The sequence below is a fragment of the Somniosus microcephalus genome, chromosome 2 (genome assembly GCF_052327205.1).
Source record: "Somniosus microcephalus isolate GS21.2 chromosome 2, FLI_Smic_1.0, whole genome shotgun sequence".
Lineage (NCBI taxonomy): Eukaryota > Metazoa > Chordata > Chondrichthyes > Squaliformes > Somniosidae > Somniosus > Somniosus microcephalus.
In genome coordinates this window covers 88,140,464-88,163,348 of record NC_140988.1, presented here as the reverse complement: position 1 = coordinate 88,163,348, position 22,885 = coordinate 88,140,464, and the positions used below count along the sequence as shown (strand labels likewise).

General features: G+C 50.3%; 1 protein-coding gene across 1 annotated transcript in view; it reads left to right on the top strand.

Annotated features, from left to right (window-relative positions):
* Nucleotides 1-22,885, top strand: part of LOC147122792 (neuropeptide Y receptor type 1-like) — a 49,350-nt gene that overhangs the window by 5,307 nt on the left and 21,158 nt on the right. Inside the window, exon 2 of the mRNA XM_086010935.1 lies at nucleotides 429-1,323. Coding sequence (XP_085867061.1) covers nucleotides 631-1,323 — 693 coding nt within the window. The 5' untranslated portion in view covers nucleotides 429-630. The remainder of the gene's footprint in view (nucleotides 1-428; nucleotides 1,324-22,885) is intronic.

Sequence of the window (22,885 nt, the reverse complement as noted above, 5' to 3'; positions counted from 1 at the left end):
GATGGTGTGATCGACCATGCCAAAGGCTGCAGAGAGATCTGTATAAACCAAGCCCACAGATGGAAACAACAGTTAGAAATGTCATCTTTCAGGAGACATATTCACAAGTACCTTTTGTCTACGTTTTCCCAGAATCCCAGTTGACAAAACTTTTGTTATCAACTAACACCTAAACCAGGTGTATGAAAAACACTGATTGGACCTGATTGGAATATCAGACCAATTGGTCAGAACCAAAAATGTGCTGTGTAGATTTTAGTCCCAACTATTTGGTTACATTAGATTCTAAAAAGCAATCAAATGACCCAATGGCTGGATTTTCTCAGTGTGTTGCTAGGTGGTTAGATTGCAATAGTTTTTTATGCACTGTATATATTTGTGAATTTTTTATTCATTGTAATCATGGTAACATTTCTTTTCAATTATAGGAAGATACTTATATAAAAGAAAAACATGGAGTGGTGATTAATAGTGAATCTATATTCTGACCAGATGTAAGTTGAAATGTGAAAACAACACTATTTTTCCAGAAGACGATTTGGTCAAAACATTTTATTCTGCAAAGGGGAGAAAACAAATTGTTGTTGATCCTGCAACAACTTGCACTGTGAAAAACTGTCTGGAGACAGAATGGATGGGAGAGCTTTCGCTTATGCTGGATATCTTTCCATTCCCTTTAACTCTTCTGAGAGAAATTTTACCTTGGACAATTATGAGCAGTGTTATTCTCAGACTGCCATGATTTTTACACTAGCACTGATTTACAGTGCCATCATCATCCTCGGAGTATCTGGCAATCTGCTACTGATCACTATCATCATGAAACAGAAAGAAATGCACAACGTTACAAACATTCTGATTGTCAACCTGTCAGTCTCCGATCTACTCATCAGTGTCATGTGCCTGCCCTTCACACTCGTCTACACTTTCATGGACCATTGGATCTTTGGTGAGGCCATGTGTAAGCTAAACTCCATGATCCAGTGTATCTCCATCACAGTCTCCATCTTCTCCTTGGTGCTGATTGCTGTTGAGCGCCATCAGTTGATAATCAACCCCCGAGGCTGGAGACCCAATAACAAGCATGCCTACCTAAGCATTGCCATCATGTGGGCACTGGCACTGCTTACATCTCTGCCTTTCCTGCTTTTCCACAATCTGATCAATGAGCAGTTCCATCATGGGTACTCACCGGAATTTGCTGGAAAGTACATGTGTTTAGAACAGTGGCCATCGGAAACCCAAAGGCTGGTCTATACCACATGTCTCCTGGTAATGCAGTACTTTGCCCCCCTCTGCTTTATATTCATCTGCTACTTTAAAGTAAGTGGGAAGAAGTGTTTAGATGCTATGATGATCTGGTTAGTTTGCATGTGATCAAAGCCGATTTTGAATCCTGTGTGTTTGCGTTTTAAACTATTGATTCACGGCTTAATCGATGTATTTCAATACCGTGCAACCCCGATGCAGTTTCAAAATAATGATATAATTTTAAAGGAACATCATTAATCTTTGAAGAGAGTGGCAGGTAGTTATTACAAGTGCTGCCAGGACAGAGTAAGCAGTTATCAAAAGTTGGCAGTATCCAATCAAGAATTTTAAATAAACTGAGCTTTATGTTTTTTTTAAGTCAAGATTGCTTTGTTTAACCACTATTTAAATAATTATAGTAGACATGCAAACTTGGCACCATTGGATACTGGTGGTTGCATGGTTTGTTTACATTGAGAGTATCTGGTATACATGTCACAAGTGATGCTAATTCTCCTTCATTGGGTTCACATGCTTTCCGAAAAACTGTCATAATACTACAAGTAAGAATGTTATATAAAAGACATGTAGATAACTATTATGTTGGAGCATTCAGTTCCTAATCTGAGTTGGAATCTCAATCCTGGCTGACATTTGAGTGTCCCTAGATGCAGCGCGGTCATTTGCAAGAGTGGAAGAAATCTGTCTGTAATGATTCTTTCCTTCACTTGCCAATTATGCCTTCTGATTGCTTCCAGCATTTTCAGCAAGTAAATGTGATTAGGACTGTTTGTTTGCAGGGAGGGAAATACCAACATGGTCTGGATGGGCCGGAGAACCTCTTTCCATGTTGTAATTCCCATGTGTTTTTGTTTTCTTTTCAATCAGCATCTGTGGAGAGAACAGACAAGTTATTGTTTGGGTGTACCTTTTCCTACAAATGCTAACTTGTCTGCTGTCTCCACAGATGCTGTTTGACTTGCTGAGTGTTTCCAGCACTTTCTGTTTTTGTTTAATATTTCCAACAATGCACTTTAAAAAAAAAATGTCATAAGCTTTCTGCTGGGTTGACCGAGGAACAAGAATAAGATATTCACTGAGATCATAACAGGCTTGGCCATCTCGTCTGAGTAGTTGGTGCCAGAATGTAAGGCTACTGGGGGGAGGGGATAGAAAACAATATGAAAATAAATTAAATAGTTGTAACTTCTATAGTTTTTTTAATGAAAACTGCTTTAAATTCTCACAGAAAAATAATGATCAAAATCTATAAAGCAGATTTTATTCATGTAGATAAAATTCAGCTATTCATATTGCTAAATAGTCATTTGCTTTTTTTTTCAAAAGTACTTTAAATACACATATCCTTTATTATATTTGTTTATTACATCTAGCACAACCATAAACATTGTCTTGACAAACAGGTTTTACACGTTAGCACATCCAAGAAATTCTCCCGCAGTTGTTGCCAATCCCTCTAATATGACATCTCTTGCTGTAATGTGTTTTTATACAGCTCCCACAGACAATCTTAGAGCGAGAAGGGATTGTAACTTTGTTTTCTCAAAAGTAGTCAGTGACGCAATGCTGGGTTTCAACATTGTGTTCGATCTACAGGGAGCTCTTGAGATCAATTTCCATCTGTAGGAAATCATATAAGCCTGGAAATTACTGTGAGTAATGTGATCATATGAATGCTTAATATGCTTGTATCAAATTCCTTTCTTAAAATAAACGGGTTAATACTTCTATTAAAAGAGCAGAGACCGGAATTTGATACATACCCGTCTAAGTGTTTGCAGTGAAAAAATTGTTCATGGTAATTCCAGGCTACAGTGTTTTTTTCCAAAAAGATGCCACTAAATGTTGCCAATCCACACAGTACAGGGTAGATTTTTCAGATTGTGCTTCCTAGCATGGAGCTCCGCACCCTGGGAGTGCATACTGGACATTCAAGTGCAGAAATAAATCAAACCTTACACGATTTACTGGCCTCCGTGTCTAAATTCCTGATGTTTGCTCCTGGCATGCAAATCTCTGCACCAGGAGCATGAATCAGTGTGAAATCCACCTTTCGTTGTAGCCCTGTAGGACATTTTCAGGGTACTAAAGATATCCAGCACCAGTTAAAAGGGCACAACTTTTTTTTTAGCTTTTTGTTAAAGATTTGATTAGCAATCATTAAGATCCTATTCATAACATAATTTGATGAAGATATTGAGATGCAGAAAGGCTAGCAAGGAATTTCACCTTAAATAACCATGTATATTTTTTTGATCATATAATCATAGAAATGACTGCAGAGAATATTATTCTACCCATTGTGCCCGTGCCAGAGCTAGCTCTTCAAGAGGAGCCATCTACTCGAACCCGTTTCCCTACCCTTTCCACATTTTTTAAAATAATCTGAGCTGACATATGATTTAATTTTGCAGTATGTGGTGTTTTACATTGCAGTGAATGAGCAAGAAGAGTTCATTTGATTTGAGTTGGTTAATTCACTGTAACAGACATTTATTGTGACTTTTGACTCGAATATCTAACACAACTCATTACAATTCCTGCCAACTCTCTTGACTTGGAGTGGCACCAGGAGGAAAAACAGAACAAAAATCTTTTGACTTTTGTGTCACAGTGGAAACTCTCTGCTCCTGGTATTTACAATGTACAAATACTGTACAAACACCACCGAGAGCTGCAGTGCCAAACTATTGTCAAAGCTTTAAATTTAGTATGTTTTGGTTTTACAAAACACTGATTTCTTATTTTCATTTTGAAAATTGAAATACCATTCTTCTTATGGATTACTGCACAATTCTTAAATTATTTTGCTCAGATGTGATTAACTGAAGGGAATGTAATTAGAAACAGAGGCCGGAATTTTCCGGGGTGGTAGCGGGCGCGATCAGTGGTGGGTCGGGTGGGAAAGTTGTTATTTTTGACAGTGGGTCAGGAACCCGCTGTCATCTCACTCCCATGTGCCTTCCCCTCAGGCGCGTCTGTCATCACGGACCCAACCCGACTTGCAGAGGCGGGTGACCCAATTTAAACAATTATTAGCTTGTTGTCAAACCCTTAAGAGTGTTTTTAACCTTACCTTTTAAATTTAACTGGAAGCATGTCTGTAAACCTGAGGTGGGAGTTGAGTGGCCATTGCTCCAGCTGATTAGTAGACAGGATGAAATGTACTATAAAAGCTCCCACCTGACAGCTGATCACTTTCCTCAGGCAGAAGCTGTTTCTCACTGCATTTGGAACACAGATTGAGCTTTCTGCAGGCTGCAAGTCTTTCAAGCAAAGTCTCCATCCAGTATCACCTCATTGTAAGAACCTCTCTCACCACTGACAGATTGCTTCTGTCATCTCTACTTCACCTGCCATCTATTCCATTAACATGGGTGCCATTTATACTGTCTCACTTTGGTCCTCAGAATCTGACCACAATGAGCCCCAACACCAGCAGCACCAGGCACACCAGCAGCACCAACAAAAACATCAAGCTTCTCTGCAATCACCTGATGCTGCACAGGACAGAGGGCATCAGCACCCGACCACATTGCTGCCCGGGAGGCCAGGGATGGCATCACCATGGCCAGATTTAGTTAGCTTTACGCTGTACACCCATATGGCTGCTATATGATGCGCCAGGTTGGCACCACCCCACGGCAACACCATAAAGCATCCCTACAATGACCAAGCAATTCCTTTCACACTCATCACCATTGTGGGGGGGGGGTACCGTTATGTCTCACTTTTCACTGCAACTTACTAAGCCATTTTCAGAAGTGTTGAAAATAAAGATTTTTATGTTTGACACCCTATTAACAGAAACTTGACATAAACATTGGATAAAGCACCCAAGTATGATTGCACTAGGATGAGGGTGAGTGTGAGGGGTGGCTAGCGAGATGGGGATGTAATAATGTAGATAGAGAGAGATGGGTGGGTGGAGATGCAATGTATGTTGGTGTGAGTAAGGATGTGCAGGAGTTTGGTAGGGAAGGCAGAGTGATGGGGATGTGATGAGAGGCACAGCAGGATGCAGTTGAGTGTGGCTTTGTACTAACGTTTCCTGATGAGATCATTGAAATGTTTGCGGCACTGCACCCAGGTCCTCCTGACCACATCCCTGCTTGTGACCTCCTCTGCAATCTGCAACCAGGCTGTCTTCTTCTCCTGGTGAGTTCTCTTCCGACCATTGGAAGGAAAGAGGACCTCCCTTAGTGCTCTGACTCCCTCCATAAGCATATGGAGGGAGTCATCGGAGAACCTGGGTGCAGCCCTCTGCCTCTGTGCAGTCATTGTCAGTGTTTGCAGCACTCCAATGCTGTAGATCACTGACAGCACTATGTTAGTTGAAACTTCAAGTGTAATGTGGCCATGGTCCCTTTAAAGATCCCGGATGAAACCGCGTCAGGAATGATGTCACCAGACCCGCTCCATCTCATTGGGCCGGGTAACATACTGGGCAGGCTTAATAGGCCCCATTAAGGTAAGTTTATTTTCAACAGCGGGATGGAGCCTGCAGTGGGGTCGCAACCTGCCATGGACACTGGCTACACCGGACCCACTGAGGTAGGCAAAATTCCAGCCATAGTCTCACAGAATGTACTTCAGGAACAGAAGTAAATCATTTTCTCAATTGTTAATAAAAGTAGTAAAGACCTCAATTAGTTGCTTTAATTTGTAAGTAATGTGCATCATGAAGAATCAGTTGAAACACAGGCCGGAATCTTTACCTTGGAGTCGAGTTGTGTGCGTGCGGGCTGCATAGCAGGTCAGAAACCTGAAGATGTGAACAGCGCATTCTGCAGTGCTACTTTTATTTAATGGCCCCAATTAAAAGAGTCAGGCGCGTTTCCCGGTCCAATTAAATGGAGCGGGTCTGATGATATCATCGATGACTCATTTCCAGTGTGGATATTTAAAGCAGCCTTGCACACATCTCATTTGAAGGTTGCTAGAGGAGTGTTGAAGGTGATTTCCAGAGGTATAAATTGCTGCATAACTGACAATTCTGTCGGTCATGGAGACACAAAGGCAGAGGGCAGCCCCAAGAGTCCCAGATGCCTCCCTGGAAGTGCTGGTCCAGGGAGTAAGAGCATGCAGGGAGGTCCTCTTCCCTGCGGATGGCAGAAAAAGACCAGCAAAAGACACAAAGAGCGCATGGCTAGACATCGCAGGGGAGGTCAGCAGCAGGGATGTGGTGAGGAGAATGTGGTTCAAGTGCAGTAAGAGATTCAATGATCTCATGAGGTCAGGAAAGGTGAGTGCAATGCCTCATTGCCCTACATCCTGATGTGCCTGCCACCCCAACCCCATCACTCTACCTTCCCAAGCCAACTCCTGCACATCGGCTGGAGTCACAGTAGAGCATCCGCGAAGCTGAGATCTTCATGGATAGCATGTTTAACGAGGTGGTCACACCGCAGGTAAAGAGTGCACAGGCAGACAGGAAATGGATGACTGCCAGACAGAGTAAAAGAACTAGGAAGGTAGTGCAGGAGTCCCCTGGGTCCATCTCCCTCTCCGACAGATTTTCCGTTTTGGATACTGATAGGGGAGATGGTTTCTCAGGGGAATGCAGCAAGAGCCAAGTCCGTGGCACTATGAGTGGCTTAGCTGCACAGGAGAAGAGGAAAAAGAGTGGGAGAGCAATAGTGATAGGGTATTCTATCGTAAGGGGAACAGATAGACATTTCTGTGGCCGCAGATGTGACTCCAGGATGGTATGTTGCCCCCCTGGTGCCAGGGTCAAGGATGTCACTGAACGGCTGCACGGCATTCTGAAGGGGGAGGGCGAACAGTCAGAGGTTGTGGTTCACATTGGTACCAACAACATAGGTAGAAAGAGGGATGCGGTCCTGCAACAAGAATTTAGGTAGCTAGGTAGCAGATTAAAAAGCAGGACCTCAAAGGTTGTAACCTCTGGATTACTCCCAGTGCCACGTGCTAGTGAGTATAGGAATAGGAGGATAGAGCAGATGAATGCGTGGCTAAAGTGTTGGTGCAGGAGGGAGGGCTTTAGTTTCCTGGATCACTGGGTCTGCTTCTGGGGAAGGTGGGACCTGTACAAGTCGGACGGGTTGCACCTGAACTGGAACGGGACCAACATCCTAGTGGGGAGGTTTGCTAGTATTGTTGGGGGGGTTTAAACTAACTTGGCAGGGGGAGTGGAGCAAGAGTAGGGGGCCATGCACAGCCAAATATAGAGGAAAAAACAAGTCAGCCTGGAAGGCAGAGCAAATATGTAACGGCACAAGGGAGTATGGCAAGGCTGGATGACATTTATTTTAATGCAAGGAGTCTTGCGAGTAAGGCAGATGAATTGAAGGTGTTGATGAACACATGGGAGTATGATATTGTTGCTATCACAGAGACATGGTTGAGGGAGGGGCAATATTCTCAATATTCCGGGATATAGAATCTTCAGGCGAGACAGAGGGGGGTGTAAAAGAGGAGGGGGGTGTCGCAATATTAATCAAGGAGTCAATTACTGCTGTAAGGAGGGATGATATCTTAGCAGGTTCCTCTAATGAGGCCATATGGGTAGAACTTAAAAACAAAATGGGGGCAAGCACTTTGCTGGGAGTGTACTATAGGCCCTCAAACAGTCAGGGGAGATAGAGGAACAGATATGTAGGCAAATCTCAGAGAAGTGTAGAAATAATAGGGTAATAATATAGGGGATTTCAACTTCCCCAATATTAATTAGGATAGTCAGAGTGTGAAAGGCTTAGAGGGTACGGAATTCTTAAAGTGCATCCAGGAGAGCTTTTTGAGCCAGCATGTAGAAAGTCTTACAAGAGAGGGGGTGTTACTGGACCTAATTCTAGGGAATGTAGCTGCGCAAGTGGTAGAAGTATCAGTAGGAGAGCATTTTGGTGACGGTGATCATAATTCGGTGAGATTTAAGGTAGTCATGGTAAAGGACAAAGATGGACGGGAAATAAAGGTTCTAAATTGGGGGAAGGCCGATTTTAATATGATAAGGCAGGATCTGGCCAAAGTGGACTGGGACCAGCTACTTGTAGGAAAATCCACATCAGAGCAGTGGGAGTCTTTCAGAAAGGAAACAGAGAGAGGACAACACCAACATGTTCCCGTAAAGGTCAAGGGTGGGACCAACAAGCCCAGGGAACCCTGGATGTCAAGGGATATACGAGAATGGATTAGGAAAAAAAGGGAGACTTTTGGCAGATACAAAGGACTAAAAACAGTGAAAGCCCAAGAGGAATATAGAAAGTGCAGGGGGGTACTTAAAAAAGAAATTAGGAGAGCGAAGAGGGGGCATGAAAAAACACTGGCGGGCAAAATAAAGGAAAATCCCAAGGTGTTTTATAAGTATATTAAGGGCAAGAGGATAACCAGGGAAAGAGTAGGGCCCATTAGGGACCAAAGTGGCAATCTGTGTGTAGAGCCAGAAGATGTAGGTGAGGTTTTAAATGAATATTTTGTATCTGTGTTCACTATGGAGAAGGATGATGTAGGCATAGAAATTAGGCAGGGGGGTTGTGATATACTTGAACAAATTAGTATTGAGAGGGAGGAGGTACTAGCGGCTTTAGCGGGCTTAAAAGTGGATAAATCCCCAGGCCCAGACAAAATGTATCCCAGGCTGCTGCGTGAGGCAAGGGAGGAGATCGCAGGGGCTCTGACACAAATTTTCAGAACCTCTCTGGCCACAGGGGAGGTGCCAGAGGACTGGAGGACAGCTAACGTAGTACCATTATTCAAGAAGGGTAGTAGGGATAAACCAGGGAATTACAGGCCAATGAGCCTAACATCAGTGGTAGGGAAATTATTGGAAAAAATTCTGAGGGACAGAATTAGTCTCCACTTGGAGAAGCAAAGATTAATCAAGGATAGTCAGCATGGCTTTGTCAGGGGGAGATCATGTCTGACCAATTTGATTGAATTTTTCGAGGGGGTGTCTAGGTGTGTGGATGAGGGTAGTGCAGTTGATGTGGTCTACATGGACTTCAGTAAGGCTTTTGACAAAGTCCCGCATGGGAGACTGGTCAAGAAGGTAAGAGCCCATGGGATCCAACTTGGCACATTGGATCCAAAATTGGGTTAGTGGCAGGAGGCAGAGGGTGATGGTCGAAGGCTGTTTTTGTGACTGGAACCCTGTGTCCAGTGGTGTACCGCAGAGATCGGTGCTGGGTCCTTTGCTGTTTAAGTGTACATTAATGATTTAGATATGAATGTAGGAGGTATGATCAGTAAGTTCGCAGATGACATGAAAATTGGTGGAGTGGTAAATAGCGAGGAGGGAAGTCTCAGGCTACAGGACGATATAGACGGGTTGGTTAGTGTGATGAAATATTCCATTCATCACTCATCAGTATTTCTCTGCCTGTGACTGTGGTTGGTTTCAGTTTCATTTCCATTGTATTGTACTGTGTGTAGGGCTCCGCCCATACCTGGCTCCTATGTAAGCTGGCCCAGCCTGCAGCACATCCAGTACGGCAGACCTCTGGATGGAAGATACATTCTCCTCTGTGTGTTACCTTCTAAGTCAATAAAAGCCTTGTTTTGTTTCGCTAACATCGAGTCTCGGATTTATTGAGGCACATCAATTTTATTGACTTAATTTTCAACACAATGGATCAACTCTTGAAACCCGAACGTTTGGATTTGGACCAGCATGCTTCGGACGCATCGGCACACTTCGGACACTGGTTTATGTGTATGGAATTCTTCCTGGAAAATTCCGCAGCCGTCAAAGATGCTACGGACGCTGCGAGTATGAAACTCGGAATTCTGCGGAATTGGGTAAGCCACCGGGTTTACCCCCTCATCCAAGACGCCGACACGTACCCGGCCGCCTGCGACATCTTAAAGGCGCATTACCAGCAGCCTACGAATGAGGTGTATGCTAGGCATCTGCTCGCTACTCGCGCACAGCGACCTGGGGAATCGGTGGAGGAGTTCCTAGGCACCCTGAAAACGCTTGGCAAAGACTGCAAGTGCCAAGATGTAAAAGCCGCAGTGTACACTGACGAGCTTGTTCGCGATGCCTTTATCACAGGCCTCAGCTCCACTTACATCTGGCAGAGACTGCTGGAAAAAACGGGATTGGACCTGAAACAGGCTGCGGACACAGCACGATCCCTGGATGTGGCCCAGAGAAACTCGGACGCCTACTCTTTAGCCCACGCCGTCCACGCCGCCACGTGTGCACCAAGGGCGCCGCCATCTTGGAAGGCATCTTCCCCGCCCGGCAGCCCGACACCGTCGGGGCCCCGCTCTCCCCCCAGAAGCCCTACGACAGCCGCGACGCGTCGGGGTCCCAACTGCTACTTCTGCGGGCAGCCGAAGCACACCAGAAACCTGTGCCCGGCGAAAGGCACCACCTGCTTTAAGTGCGGTAAGAAGGGGCACTTCAGGAAGGTGTGCAGAGGGAACCCCACCGGAAAACCCGCCACTGCCGCATGTGCGCCGTGGGAGCGGCCATCTTGGACGCCATCTTGCCCGACCTCGTGGGGTCCACCATCTTGTGAGCAGACAGCGTGGACGCCATCTTGTCTCGATCAGGGCCCTACAGTGGCATCGGTCACAGTGGACCAGACCAGGCCGCACCCGCTATCCAAATCAATGGTGGACATCGAGGTAAACGGGTGCAGGGTTAAATGTTTAATTGACAGTGGAAGCACGGAGAGTTTTATCCACCCTGAACTGGTACAACAACTCTCCCTAAAGGTGGTCCCTACTCGGGGTACCATCTCTATGGCTGATAAAACCCAGACATCGACCATTATGGGTTACTGCACGGTACAATTGTCCGTTAACGGAACTGTATACGATAATTTTAAAGTATTAATCATGAAGAATCTATGTGCGAGCGTAATCTTGGGCCTGGATTTCCAGTGCTACCACCAAAGCATCACGCTCAATTACGGTGGGTCCCAGCCGCCCCTCACAGTGTGCGGTCTGGCTACCCTGAAGGTAAAGCCGCCTTCGCTATTCGCGAACCTTACCCCTAACTGCCGGCCAATAGCGAGCAAAAGCAGGAGGTACAGCTGGGAGGATAGGCGGTTTATCGCGACCGAGGTAGACAGGCTCCTGAAAGAGCGCATTCTTGAACGCAGCAATAGCCCGTGGCGCGCCCAAGTGGTGGTGGTAAGGGGTAGCGAGAAGAAACGGATGGTGATCGACTATAGCCAAACGATCAACAGGTACACCCAACTAGACGCCTACCCGCTACCCCGCATATCAGAAATGGTGAACCAAATCGCCCAATACCGGGTGTTCTCCACCATCGACCTCAGGTCAGTGTACCACCAGCTCCCTATCAGACCAGAGGACCGCCCGTACACCGCCTTCGAGGCGAACGGACGCCTCTACCAATTCCTCAGAGTCCCCTTTGGGGTGACGAATGGGGTCTCGGTCTTCCAGAGGGAGATGGACCGCATGGTCGATGACCACCACTTGCAGGCAACCTTCCCCTACCTCGACAACGTCACCATCTGTGGTCACAACCAGCAGGATCACGACTCGAACCTCGAGAGGTTCCTGAAAACTGCACAAAAACTCAACCTCACCTACAACGAGGACAAGTGCGTTTACAACACCACGCGCCTCTGCATACTAGGCAGCGTGGTGGAGAATGGGGAAATCGGACCAGACCCCGACCGATTGCGCCCCCTACGGGAGCTGCCCCTGCCCAACACTCCCAAAGCCCTGAAAAGGTGCCTGGGGTTATTTTCTTATTATTCCCAATGGGTCCCCAACTACTCCGACAAAGCCCGCCCCCTCTTGAAAGCATCCTCTTTTCCGCTCTCTGCTGAGGCCCATGCCGCCTTCAAAAGCATTAAGCAGGATATTGAGCGGGCCACGCTACAGGCAGTGGACGAGAACACTCCCTTTCAAGTGGAAAGTGATGCATCTGACTTTGCCTTGGTGGCCACCCTCAACCAGGCGGGGCGGCCCGTAGCTTTCTTCTCGAGGACCCTCCAAGGGCCCGAGATCAGACACTCCTCCGTAGAAAAGGAGGCCCAAGCCATCGTGGAGGCAGTGCGCCACTGGCGCCACTACCTAGCCGGCAAACGCTTCACCCTACTTACCGACCAGCGGTCGGTAGCGTTTATGTTCAATAATAAACAGAGGGGGAAGATTAAAAATGATAAGATTCTTAGGTGGCGGATCGAGCTCTCCACCTTCGATTATGACATCATTTACCGGCCAGGGGCCCTTAACGAATCCCCCGACGCCCTCTCACGAGGGATGTGTGCCAGCGCCACCGGGGATCGGCTACAGACCCTCCACAATGACCTCTGCCACCCAGGGGTCACGCGGCTGTTCCACTTCATAAAGTCCCGCAACTTACCCTACTCGATTGAGGAAGTTCGGTCTCTGACCAGGAACTGTCGCACTTGCGCTGAGTGCAAGCCTCGGTTCTACCGCCCAGATAGAGCCCACTTAATCAAAGCTACACGGCCCTTTGAGCCGCTCAGCTTAGATTTCAAGGGCCGCCTCCCGTCCGTCGACCGCAATGTTTACTTCCTGAACATTGTGGACGAATACTCTCGTTTCCCATTCGCCTTCCCCTGCCCAGACATGACCAGCGCCACGGTCATTAAATGCCTCAACAGCCTGTTCTGCCTGTTCGGTATGCCGAGCTACATCCATACGGATAGGGGGGCGTCCTTCATGAGTGAAGAGCTACGCCAGTACATGCTGTCCAGGGGGATCGCCACGAGCCGTACCACCAGCTACAACCCCCGGGGTAACGGTCAAGTGGAGCGAGAGAACGGGACAGTATGGAAAGCAGTCACTCTAGCTCTAAGGACCAAAGGCCTCCCTATCTCCCGCTGGCAGGAAGTCCTCCCAGATGTGCTCCATTTGATACGGTCGCTATTGTGTACTGCCACTAATGCCACGCCTCACGAGCGAATGTTTGTCTTTCCCCGGAAATCCACCTCAGGCGTATCCATGCCGTCATGGCTCTCCATCCCAGGTCTGGTATTCGTGCGAAGGCATGTGAGGGGCCACAAGACGGACCCTCTCGTGGAGTCAGTGCACCTACTCCACGCCAACCCCCAATACGCGTATGTCCGGCACGCCGATGGAAGGGAGGACACCGTGTCCATAAAAGACATCGCCCCAGCCGGTAATGACAACAACCACGACAACAGCAGCAACAACGACCACAGCAACTCTTACCCACCCACTACTCTTTCATCACCCCCGGAAGAACATCGACCAACGGTACCCCCACCAACTACCCCTTCAACAACCCTGGCGGCACCCCCGGCAGAGACCCAGGAGGCCACCGGGGACACCCAGCCGACACCCGCGGCACCACAACAGCCACGTCGGTCGCAGAGGACTATCAAACCCCCGAACAGACTAAATCTACAGAAGGGGTGAATGTGATGAAATATTCCATTCATCACTCATCAGTATTTCTCTGCCTGTGACTGTGGTTGGTTTCAGTTTCATTTCCATTGTATTGTACTGTGTGTAGGGCTCCGCCCATACCTGGCTCCTATGTAAGCTGGCCCAGCCTGCAGCACATCCAGTACGGCAGACCTCTGGATGGAAGATACATTCTCCTCTATGTGTTACCTTCTAAGTCAATAAAAGCCTTGTTTTGTTTCGCTAACATCGAGTCTCGGATTTATTGAGGCACATCAGTTAGATGGGCAGAACAGTGGCAAATGGAATTTAACCCTGAAAAGTGTGAGGTGATGCATTTTTGGGATGACTAACAAGGCAAGGGAATACACAATGAATGGTAGGACCCTAGGAAGGACAGAGGATCAGAGGGACCTTGGTGTGCATGCATGTAAATAGATCCCTGAAGGCAGCAGGACAGGTAGATAAGGTGGTTAAAAAGGCACATGGGATACTTGCCTTCATTAGACGAGGCATAGAATATAAGAGCAGGGAGGTTACAAAACGCTAGTTAGGCCACAGCTGGAATACTGTTTGCAGTTCTGGTCGCCACATTATAGGAAGGATGTGATTGCATTGGAGAGGGTGCAGAGGAGATTCACCAGGATGTTACCTGGGCTGGAGCGCTTCAGCTATGAAGAGAGACTGGACAGGCTGGGGTTGTTTTCCTTAGAGCAGAGAAGGCTGAGCGGGGACCTGATTGAGGTGTAAAAAATTATGAGGGGCATAGATAGGGTAGATAGGAAGGAACTTTTCCCCTTAGTAGAGGGGTCAATAACTAGGGGGCATAGTTTCAAGGTAAGGGGCAGGAGGTTTAGAGGGGATTTAAGGAAAAACTTTTTCACCCAGAGGGTGGTTGGAAACTGGAACTCACTGCCTGAACAGGTGGTAGAGGGAGGAACCCTCACAACATTCAAGAAGCATTTAGATGAGCACTTGAAACGCCATAGCATATAAGGCTACGGACCAATTGCTGGAAAATGGGATTAGAATAGACAGGGCTTGATGGCCAGCGCGGACACGATGGGCTGTAGGGCCTCTTTCTGTGCTATATAACTCTATGGCCTAGAAATTCGGTTGTTAGCGCCGGCGATTAGCACCTAATGAGTCCGAAATGTGGGGCGTTACCCAATGGTCGGGCGGGCGCAATGAAGATAGCGACACCTCCCATATTGACTATACATTTAACGCCTGTGCTAACTGTTAGCGCGCGCCCGCGTGCGCAGGCAGATCATGACGTCATTTCAGTGTGCAACGCCTTTTAGGCGCCCCTGACCGGATATTCGGTGGCGCCCGGAACCTTTCCGCCTAGCGCTATTAGTGACAGTTCGATGGAACGTTACCAGGTCCTTCTCGGAGTCGGGGGGCGCTATTTAAAGGGGACAGCTCTAGTATAAAAGCTGCAGCCACTTGGCCTGTTCATTGTGATCGTTGCTGGAGAGAGTTGGTGAGCTACTGTTGAGCAGATTTTTTTGGATTTAGCCTTAGAATACTTGGGACCTTCAGACCTGTCCGGAGCAGTTGGAGCGCTACACCTAACAGCGTTTTGCCCGACTGGCATCGGAATGGGAGCTGCTTTGGAGGGCCACATCCTCATGGCCGGACACTTTGAAGGGGCACAGAGACGGCGGGAGAGAGAGCCGGGATTGGCCAGAAGGAGGAGGGGCAATGGTGGTCGGCCAATCCGAGGGTACGCTGCGAGGGTATTCAGGCAGCAGGTGTCATACCTTGCCATGTTGGAGGAGCAGTGTGTTCGAAGGCTCCGATTCGGTAAGGAGGTTGTAACTGAGCTGTGCCACCTGCTTGCTGAGGATCTGCAGCCGCGTCTACAGTGCAGGACCTCTCTGTCGGTGGCCGTCAAAGTGACTGTTGCCCTCAATTTCTATGCCAGCGGATCCTTTCAGTCAGCCACTGGGGACATTGCGAATATCTCTCAGTTTGCAGTGCATTGTTGCATCCGGCAAGTGACAGCTGCCCTTTATAGAAGAAGGCATCAATTCATCACCTTCCTTCTGACCCTGGAAAAGCAGGCGGAGCGCGCACAGGGCTTCGCTGCTATTGCGGACTTCCCCATGGTGCAGGGGGCGATTGATTGCACACACGTGGCTTTGCGGGCGCCATTACTGAATCCTGAGGACTTCCGCAACCGCAAGGGGTTCCACTCCCTCAATGTGCAGCTGGTCTGTGACCACCGCCAAATGATCATGGCAGTCAACGCCCAATTCTCAGGGAGCAGCCACGATGCGTTCATCCTGCGGCAGACCTCAGTTTGTGACCTTTTTGAGGGGCCGGCTCACCCACGAGGCTGGCTTCTTGGGGACAAGGGCTATCCTCTCTGCCCATGGCTCATGACACCACTCCGTTTGGCCGCCACCCCAGCAGAAGAGCTGTACAACAGCAGCCATCAGGCGACCAGGAACATTGTGGACCATTCGGGGGGAGCCCTGCAGTACTTGCCGGAGCAAGTGGGTCACATCGTTGTCGTCTGCTGCATGCTTCACAACTTGGCCATTCGACGCACCCAGCCAATGCCAGCTGTCCCTCAAGGTCCAGCAGAGCAGGCGGCCGAGGAGGAGGAGGAGGAGGACGAGCAGGAGGACGAGGAGGAGGAGGAGGAGCATGCGGACGAGGAGGAGGAGGAGGAGGAGGAGGAAGATGGGAGGGCTCCTGAAAGTGGAAGGGCCATCCGTCAGAGGCTCATCAGGACTCGGTTCGAGGCACCTCTGACGGAATGATGGGTGTCATTCGTCCTGCGCACTTCGGATCTTTCAAAGCCTCTGAAGGCCAGCATGACTGTAAATAGTAACGTGTACCATTGCAAAGTAAAACTTTTCTTTATTGTCAAAAAAGCCCTTCCTTCCAGCATAACAACGCCATGTCAACAGAAACCATAACTAACAAAATAACAGTTAACTCTTCGGCAAAGCCGCAAAACTAAACAAACCATTTCCAACAATCACAACAGGTGAGGGAGTCCTTGAATTTGGCCAAAGAAACATCTCAGCACTTCCCTCTACTGCTGGCCCCTTGATGGAGAACGACTTCTCTTTCACGGTCGGCCCCTTCCCTCCCTGCTGCTCCTACGTAATTGAACCCCAGTGGCGGGGTCAAGGCTGGGGGACGCCTGCTGACTGTGTGGAAGCGCAGAAGCCCCTGAGGGACGGCCTGGATGACCTCTGGTCTTGGAGGGTGCGGAGGCTGGCTGCTTGATCTGGGCATGGCTGGAAGCAGTGTGCCCTGCAGGTGGTGGCAGCTGCACTGCAGACGTACCAGCGGTGGCATGAGCAATGGTCACCTGCCGAGAGAGGACACCTGCACCATGGTCGGATGACACACTGGCTCTCTGAGGGGACCAGTTCGGCTCATCCGCCACAATCGACTGCTCCACTGATTCCTGGCCTCGTATGGTACTGGAAGGGCCCGGGGTGCTCCTAGCTGATGCAGATAGGGTGGCTGCAGTGAGAGTTCGCGTTGCCTCAATCTGGGTGTGGACGAGGCCAGCAAGTGACTGCATGGCAGCAGTGAGGACCTGTGTGGCAGGTGCCAGTGCTTCGGAGAAGCCCTGGACAGTTCTTTCCATTGCTTCGGACAAGGCCGGAGCAGTCCGTTCCATAGCAGCCTCAAAGCCCTGGACAGTCCTCTCCATTGCTGCCCCGAAGCCCTGGACAGTCCTCTCCATTGCTGCTCCAAAGTCCAGCACACTCTTTGCCAGTGTTTCTGTCGACTGAGGCATCCTCCCCACTGCAGCCATCAGCTCAGTGTGCCTGAGCCGGGCCTGGGTGCTCATTTCAGCCAGGCTACGCACCTCCTCTGCACTCTGCGCAGCAGTCATCGCTCCCTGCCTTTCCCTCCGGGGAGCCTGTGGCCGAACTTGCCTACCCCCCTCATGTTGCTGCAGGCCGCTTGCTCCGGCAACTGGCTCATCATCAGAGCCCCCCCCCCACTCCCCTCCAGGGAACTACTATCCCCAGTCTGCAGATGTGTAGGCTCCCCTGAGGCTGGAACGGATGCTCCGGCTTCCTCCTGATCCTCGCCTCCGGAGGCACTGGCACTGGCAGCTTCAGGGCACAGATCCTGAGTTGGTGATGCAGCATCTGAAAGCAGGGAGGTCTAAGAGTGGCTTTAGCAAAAGGACAGGTTGGCGGCAAGGCATGCCAGATTGCGGCAAGGCTCTGACATGGCTGCACACTGAGAAAGCATGCTGGCGGGGGGACCAAGTGGAAGGAGACAGCTGAAAAAGGTGAGAGCCTTACCCTCGCTGTCGACAATGGGGTCGGCAGCTGCAGTGGTAACAGGACCACTCAGACGTCCTCCAAGAATCTGGTGCACTCTCTCCTCGAGATCCGTGAGAGTGACCACTTGTGGAGGTCCGCCACCGGTTCGAAGCTGGTCCTTGCGGATCGTCACCAGCTTGGACTGCAGGGGAAAGAAGGGGAAGTTCTGTTACATGATGCCCTGAGTGATCATCTCATGCCCCCCATGGTGCAAGAGCTCTTACATGATGCCTTGAGTGATCATCTCATGCCCCCCATGGTGCAAGAGCCCTTACATGATGCCTTGAGTGATCATCTCATGCCCCCCATGGTGCAAGAGCCCTTACATGATGCCTTGAGTGATCATCTCATGTCCCCCATGGTGCAAGAGCCCTTACATGATGCCCTGAGTGATCATCTCATGCCCCCCATGGTGCAAGAGCCCTTACATGATGCCCTGAGTGATCATCTCATGCCCCCCATGGTGCAAGAGCCCTTACATGATGCCTTGAGTGATCATCTCATGCCCCCCATGGTGCAAGAGCCCTTACATGATGCCTTGAGTGATCATCTCATGCCCCCCATGGTGCAAGAGCCCTTACATGATGCCTTGAGTGATCATCTCATGCCCCCCATGGTGCAAGAGCCCTTACATGATGCCCTGAGTGATCATCTCATGCCCCCCATGGTGCAAGAGCCCTTACATGATGCCCTGAGTGATCATCTCATGCCCCCCATGGTGCAAGAGCCCTTACATGATGCCTTGAGTGATCATCTCATGCCCCCCATGGTGCAAGAGCCCTTACATGATGCCTTGAGTGATCATCTCATGCCCCCCATGGTGCAAGAGCCCTTACATGATGCCTTGAGTGATCATCTCATGCCCCCCATGGTGCAAGAGCCCTTACATGATGCCCTGAGTGATCATCTCATGCCCCCCATGGTGCAAGAGCCCTTACATGATGCCTTGAGTGATCATCTCATGCCCCCCATGGTTCAAGAGCCCTTACATGATGCCCTGAGAGATCATCTCATGCCCCCCATGGTGCAAGAGCCCTTACATGATGCCTTGAGTCAAATGTGCATGTGTGTGCCCAGAAAGGGCCATGGGTGCTTGCTGACAGATGGCCATTGGGGCATCATGGCTACAGGGTGCGCGAAATCAGGTGCAGATGGAGGGAATCAGAAGTTTGCATAAACAACACTCACCCTAACGACCCGAGTGAGGTCGTTGAATTTCTTCCTGCACTGAACAGGGCTCCTGGTCGCCATGCTGCTGGAGTTGACCCTCTGACAAACATCCCTCCAAGCTCGGCGGTACTCCTTTTGATTCGGCCTCCTGCCATTGTCAGGATAGAGAACATCTCAACGGCGCTCCACTGCGGAAAGCAACTGGTCCAGAGCCTCAGTGCTGAAGCGCTCTGCTCTCTGTCTTACCTTCTCCATCTTGACCAAGTTTTTTGCGCCAAAGAAGGGCGAGCGCCGATTCTGAGGCCTACAGGGCGATGAGAGTGGAAGCTGAGGCTGACTGACCCACCCCTTTACGAGCCGGCCGGCGCCTGGAAGTCTCGTGGTTATCGGTAATTGAGATCACCTGCGCTGTGCCTGTCCGCGCCGATATTGGGTAGCGCCGGAAGTTTTGCGCCTTAGGAGGCCCGTGCAACGTCTGAATTCGCGCCTCAATCCCCTTTGGGGGAGATGCAACCCAATATCGCGCCAGGCGGCGATAAGTTTCGTCTGGCTATAAACTTTGCGCAGCGCCATTTCTAACGCCTCAAGCGGGGCTATACCCAATTTCTAGGCCTATGACACTAAGGGGGAAAAGTTTGGTTGGTTGCGCCACCCATTAGTGCCTAAAGAGGTCAAGAAGTGGGGCGCTAACCAACTAGCGCCTGGGCGCAGCGAACCCTGCGCCTCTTCCCAAATTGAGTGGAAATTTAGCGCCGGCGCTAAACCGTAGCGCCCGCTCACCGGCGCACGCAGATCATGACGTCATTTCAGTGTGCAACGCCCTTGGGGCGCCCTGGACCGGAAATTCAGTGGCGCCCCCCCTCCGTTCCACCTGTCGCTACCAACGGCAGGTTACCTGGAACGTTTCCCAGTCGCTGTCGGGCTGGGGGTCCGCTATTTAAAGGGGACTCTTCCTGGATTGATAGTGGTAGCCATTTTTGGACCACACCTTCTGTCAGGGAGAGAGAGAGTTGCTCAGAGACAAACGGAGAGCCATTTCTGCAGTGAGCCAGCGCTGGCTGAGGAACTTTAGCCTTCTGAACATAACTTTGCAGTTGGTAAGCTTCTCAACCGGCATAACTTTCAGTGTGTACTTACTATGGGGGCTGCATGGGATGGGAACGTCGTCCTTCTCAATCATATTGACAGGGCACAGAGATGCAGGGATAGAGTGGCAGGCATGGCCAGACGGAGGAGGGCCAACAGACGTCGGCACACGAGACCTTACGCTGCCAGGGTTTTCCGCCAACAATTTTCGTGTATCAACATGTCGGAGGAGCAGTGTTTCCGAAGGCTGCGCTTCAGTAAGGAGGTGGTCACTGAGCTCTGCCACCTGCTTCAGCCAGATCTGCAGCCTCAACTAAGGTGCAGGACGTCTCTGTCGGTGGCTGTGAAGATCACTGTGGCTCTAAACTTCTATGCCAGCGGCTCCTTTCAGGCCGCTGCTGGGGACATTGCCAACATCTCACAGTTCACGGTGCATTGTTGCATCGGACAAGTGACTAATGCCCTCTTCAAAAGGAGACGGCAGTACATCTCCTTCCCAATGACCCCGGACAAGCAGCGAGAGCGCGCAGAGGGCTTCGCAAGGACAGCGGGCTTCCCCATGGTGCAGGGCGCCATTGACTGCACACATGTGGCTTTGCGGGCGCCTCTAGAGAATGCGGAGGATTTCCGCAATCAAAAGGGGTTCCATTCTTTGAATGTGCAGCTGAAGAACGATACAACAAGAGCCATCAAGCGACCAGGAACATTGTGGAGCACACATTCGGCATGCTGAAGCAACGGTTCCGCTGTCTGGACCATTCCAGAGGAGCCCTTCAGTACTCACCTGAGTGAGTCTCCCACTTTGTGGTTGTGTGTTGTATGCTGCATAACCTGGCAATCCTTAGGACCCAGCCAATGCCACCAGACATTGAAGCACCAGCAGAGGAGGAGGAGGAGGAGGAGGAGGAGGAGCAGGAGCAGCACCAAGACGGGAGGGAGGCACAAACTGCAAGGGCCGTCCGTCAGAGGCTTATAGCAAGTCGCTTCTCGGCCCCTCTGAGGGAATGCTTTCTGCCATTCCAAGAACATGAATGGAACCGTTCTGCTACCCCTAAGCCGGTCAAGGCAACAATTTGTGCAAAGAACAGACATGGACATTGTGAATAAATAAACTTCTTTATTTAACAAACCGTGTATTCTTCCCGCATGACAAAGCAATGGAAACAAACACCAAAACAAAAAAACTGCCAAATAACTGGCTCTCACATCCTGGAGACAATGTCCAAAACATAACCGGCTCTCACATCCTGGAGACAATGTCCAAAACATAACCGGCTCTCACACCCTGGAGACAATGTCCAAAACATAACTGGCTCTCACAACCTGGAGACAATGTCCAAAACATAACCAACATTCAGACCAGCATGCTCGGCCTTGAATGAAAGAAATAACATAATTTAGCAACACCTCCTACTTTTTGCCCCTCGATGGTGATCTGCTTCCCTTGCGGAATTGCCCCCTTCCCGTCCTGCAGCTCCTCCATAATGGGACCCCAGTGGCTGCAGCAAAGCTGGGGGAGGCCTGCTGACTGTTCGAAACTGAGACCGCAGATGCCCTTGAGGGATGGCCTGGACCAGCTCTGGGCCTGGAGGGCCCGGCTGCTGACTGCTCCAACTCTGCATGGGCAGCAGCAGTCTGTCCTACAGGTGGTGGCAGCTGCAGTGGAGAAGTGCCAGTGGTGGCATCAGGAATGCTGTCATCCTGAGAGCGGACAGCAGCTCCCTGGTCGGCCGACACACTGGCACTCTGACGGGACAGCACCGCAGCATGCACAGCAATCGGCTGGTGCACAGATTGCTGGCCTGCTGTGGCGCGGCGAGGGCCCCGGGGAATCCTGCCTGATCCAGCGAGGGTGGCAGCAGTCAGTGCTCGCGTGGCCTCAATCTGCGTCTGCATGAGACCAGCCACTGACTGCATGGCAGCACTCAGCACTTGCGTGGCAGGTGCCAGTGCTTCGCCGAAGTCCTGGAGAATCCTTGCCTGTGCTGCGCCAAAGTCCTGCACACTCCTTGCCAGTGTCTCAATGGAATCGGGCATCCTTGCCACTGCAGCCATGAGCTCAGTGTGCCTCTGCCCAGCTTGGGCACTCATTTCTGCGAGGGCACGCACCTCTTCTGTGTTCTGTGCAGCAGCACTCGCGGCCTGACTCGCCCTCCGGGGAGACGCGTGCCCCCGAGCTTCCCTACCCCCCTCGCGTTGCTGCAGGCCGCTGGGTCCTGGAGCTGCATCTTCCTCAGACCATTCCCCCCGCTCCCCTCCAGGGAAGGCGTCTCCTCAGTCTGGACATGGGCTGGCTCGCCTGAGGGTGGCACGGATGGTCCGGCTTCCTCCTCCTCGTCGCCTCCAGAGTCACTCGCACTGGCAGCTTGAGGGCCCGCCTCCCGAGCTGGAGATGCAGCATCTGAAAGCAGGGAGGTTCAAGAGTGGCTTTAGCGAAAGGACAGGGTGGCAGCAAGGGATGCATGAGTGCTGCAATGCTCTGAGTTGGCTCGAGAGTGAAAAAGCATGCTGGTGTGGGGAACAAGTGGAAGGAGAGAGGTCAAAATGGTGATGACCTTACCATTGCTGTCCACAATGGGGTCGGCATCTCCAGAGGCGACGGGGCCAATCATCCGGCTTGCCACAATCCGATGGATTCGCTCCTCCAGGTCTGTGAGGCTCTGCAGGTGAGGCTGGCCTCCTCCGGTCCGATGCTGTTGCCT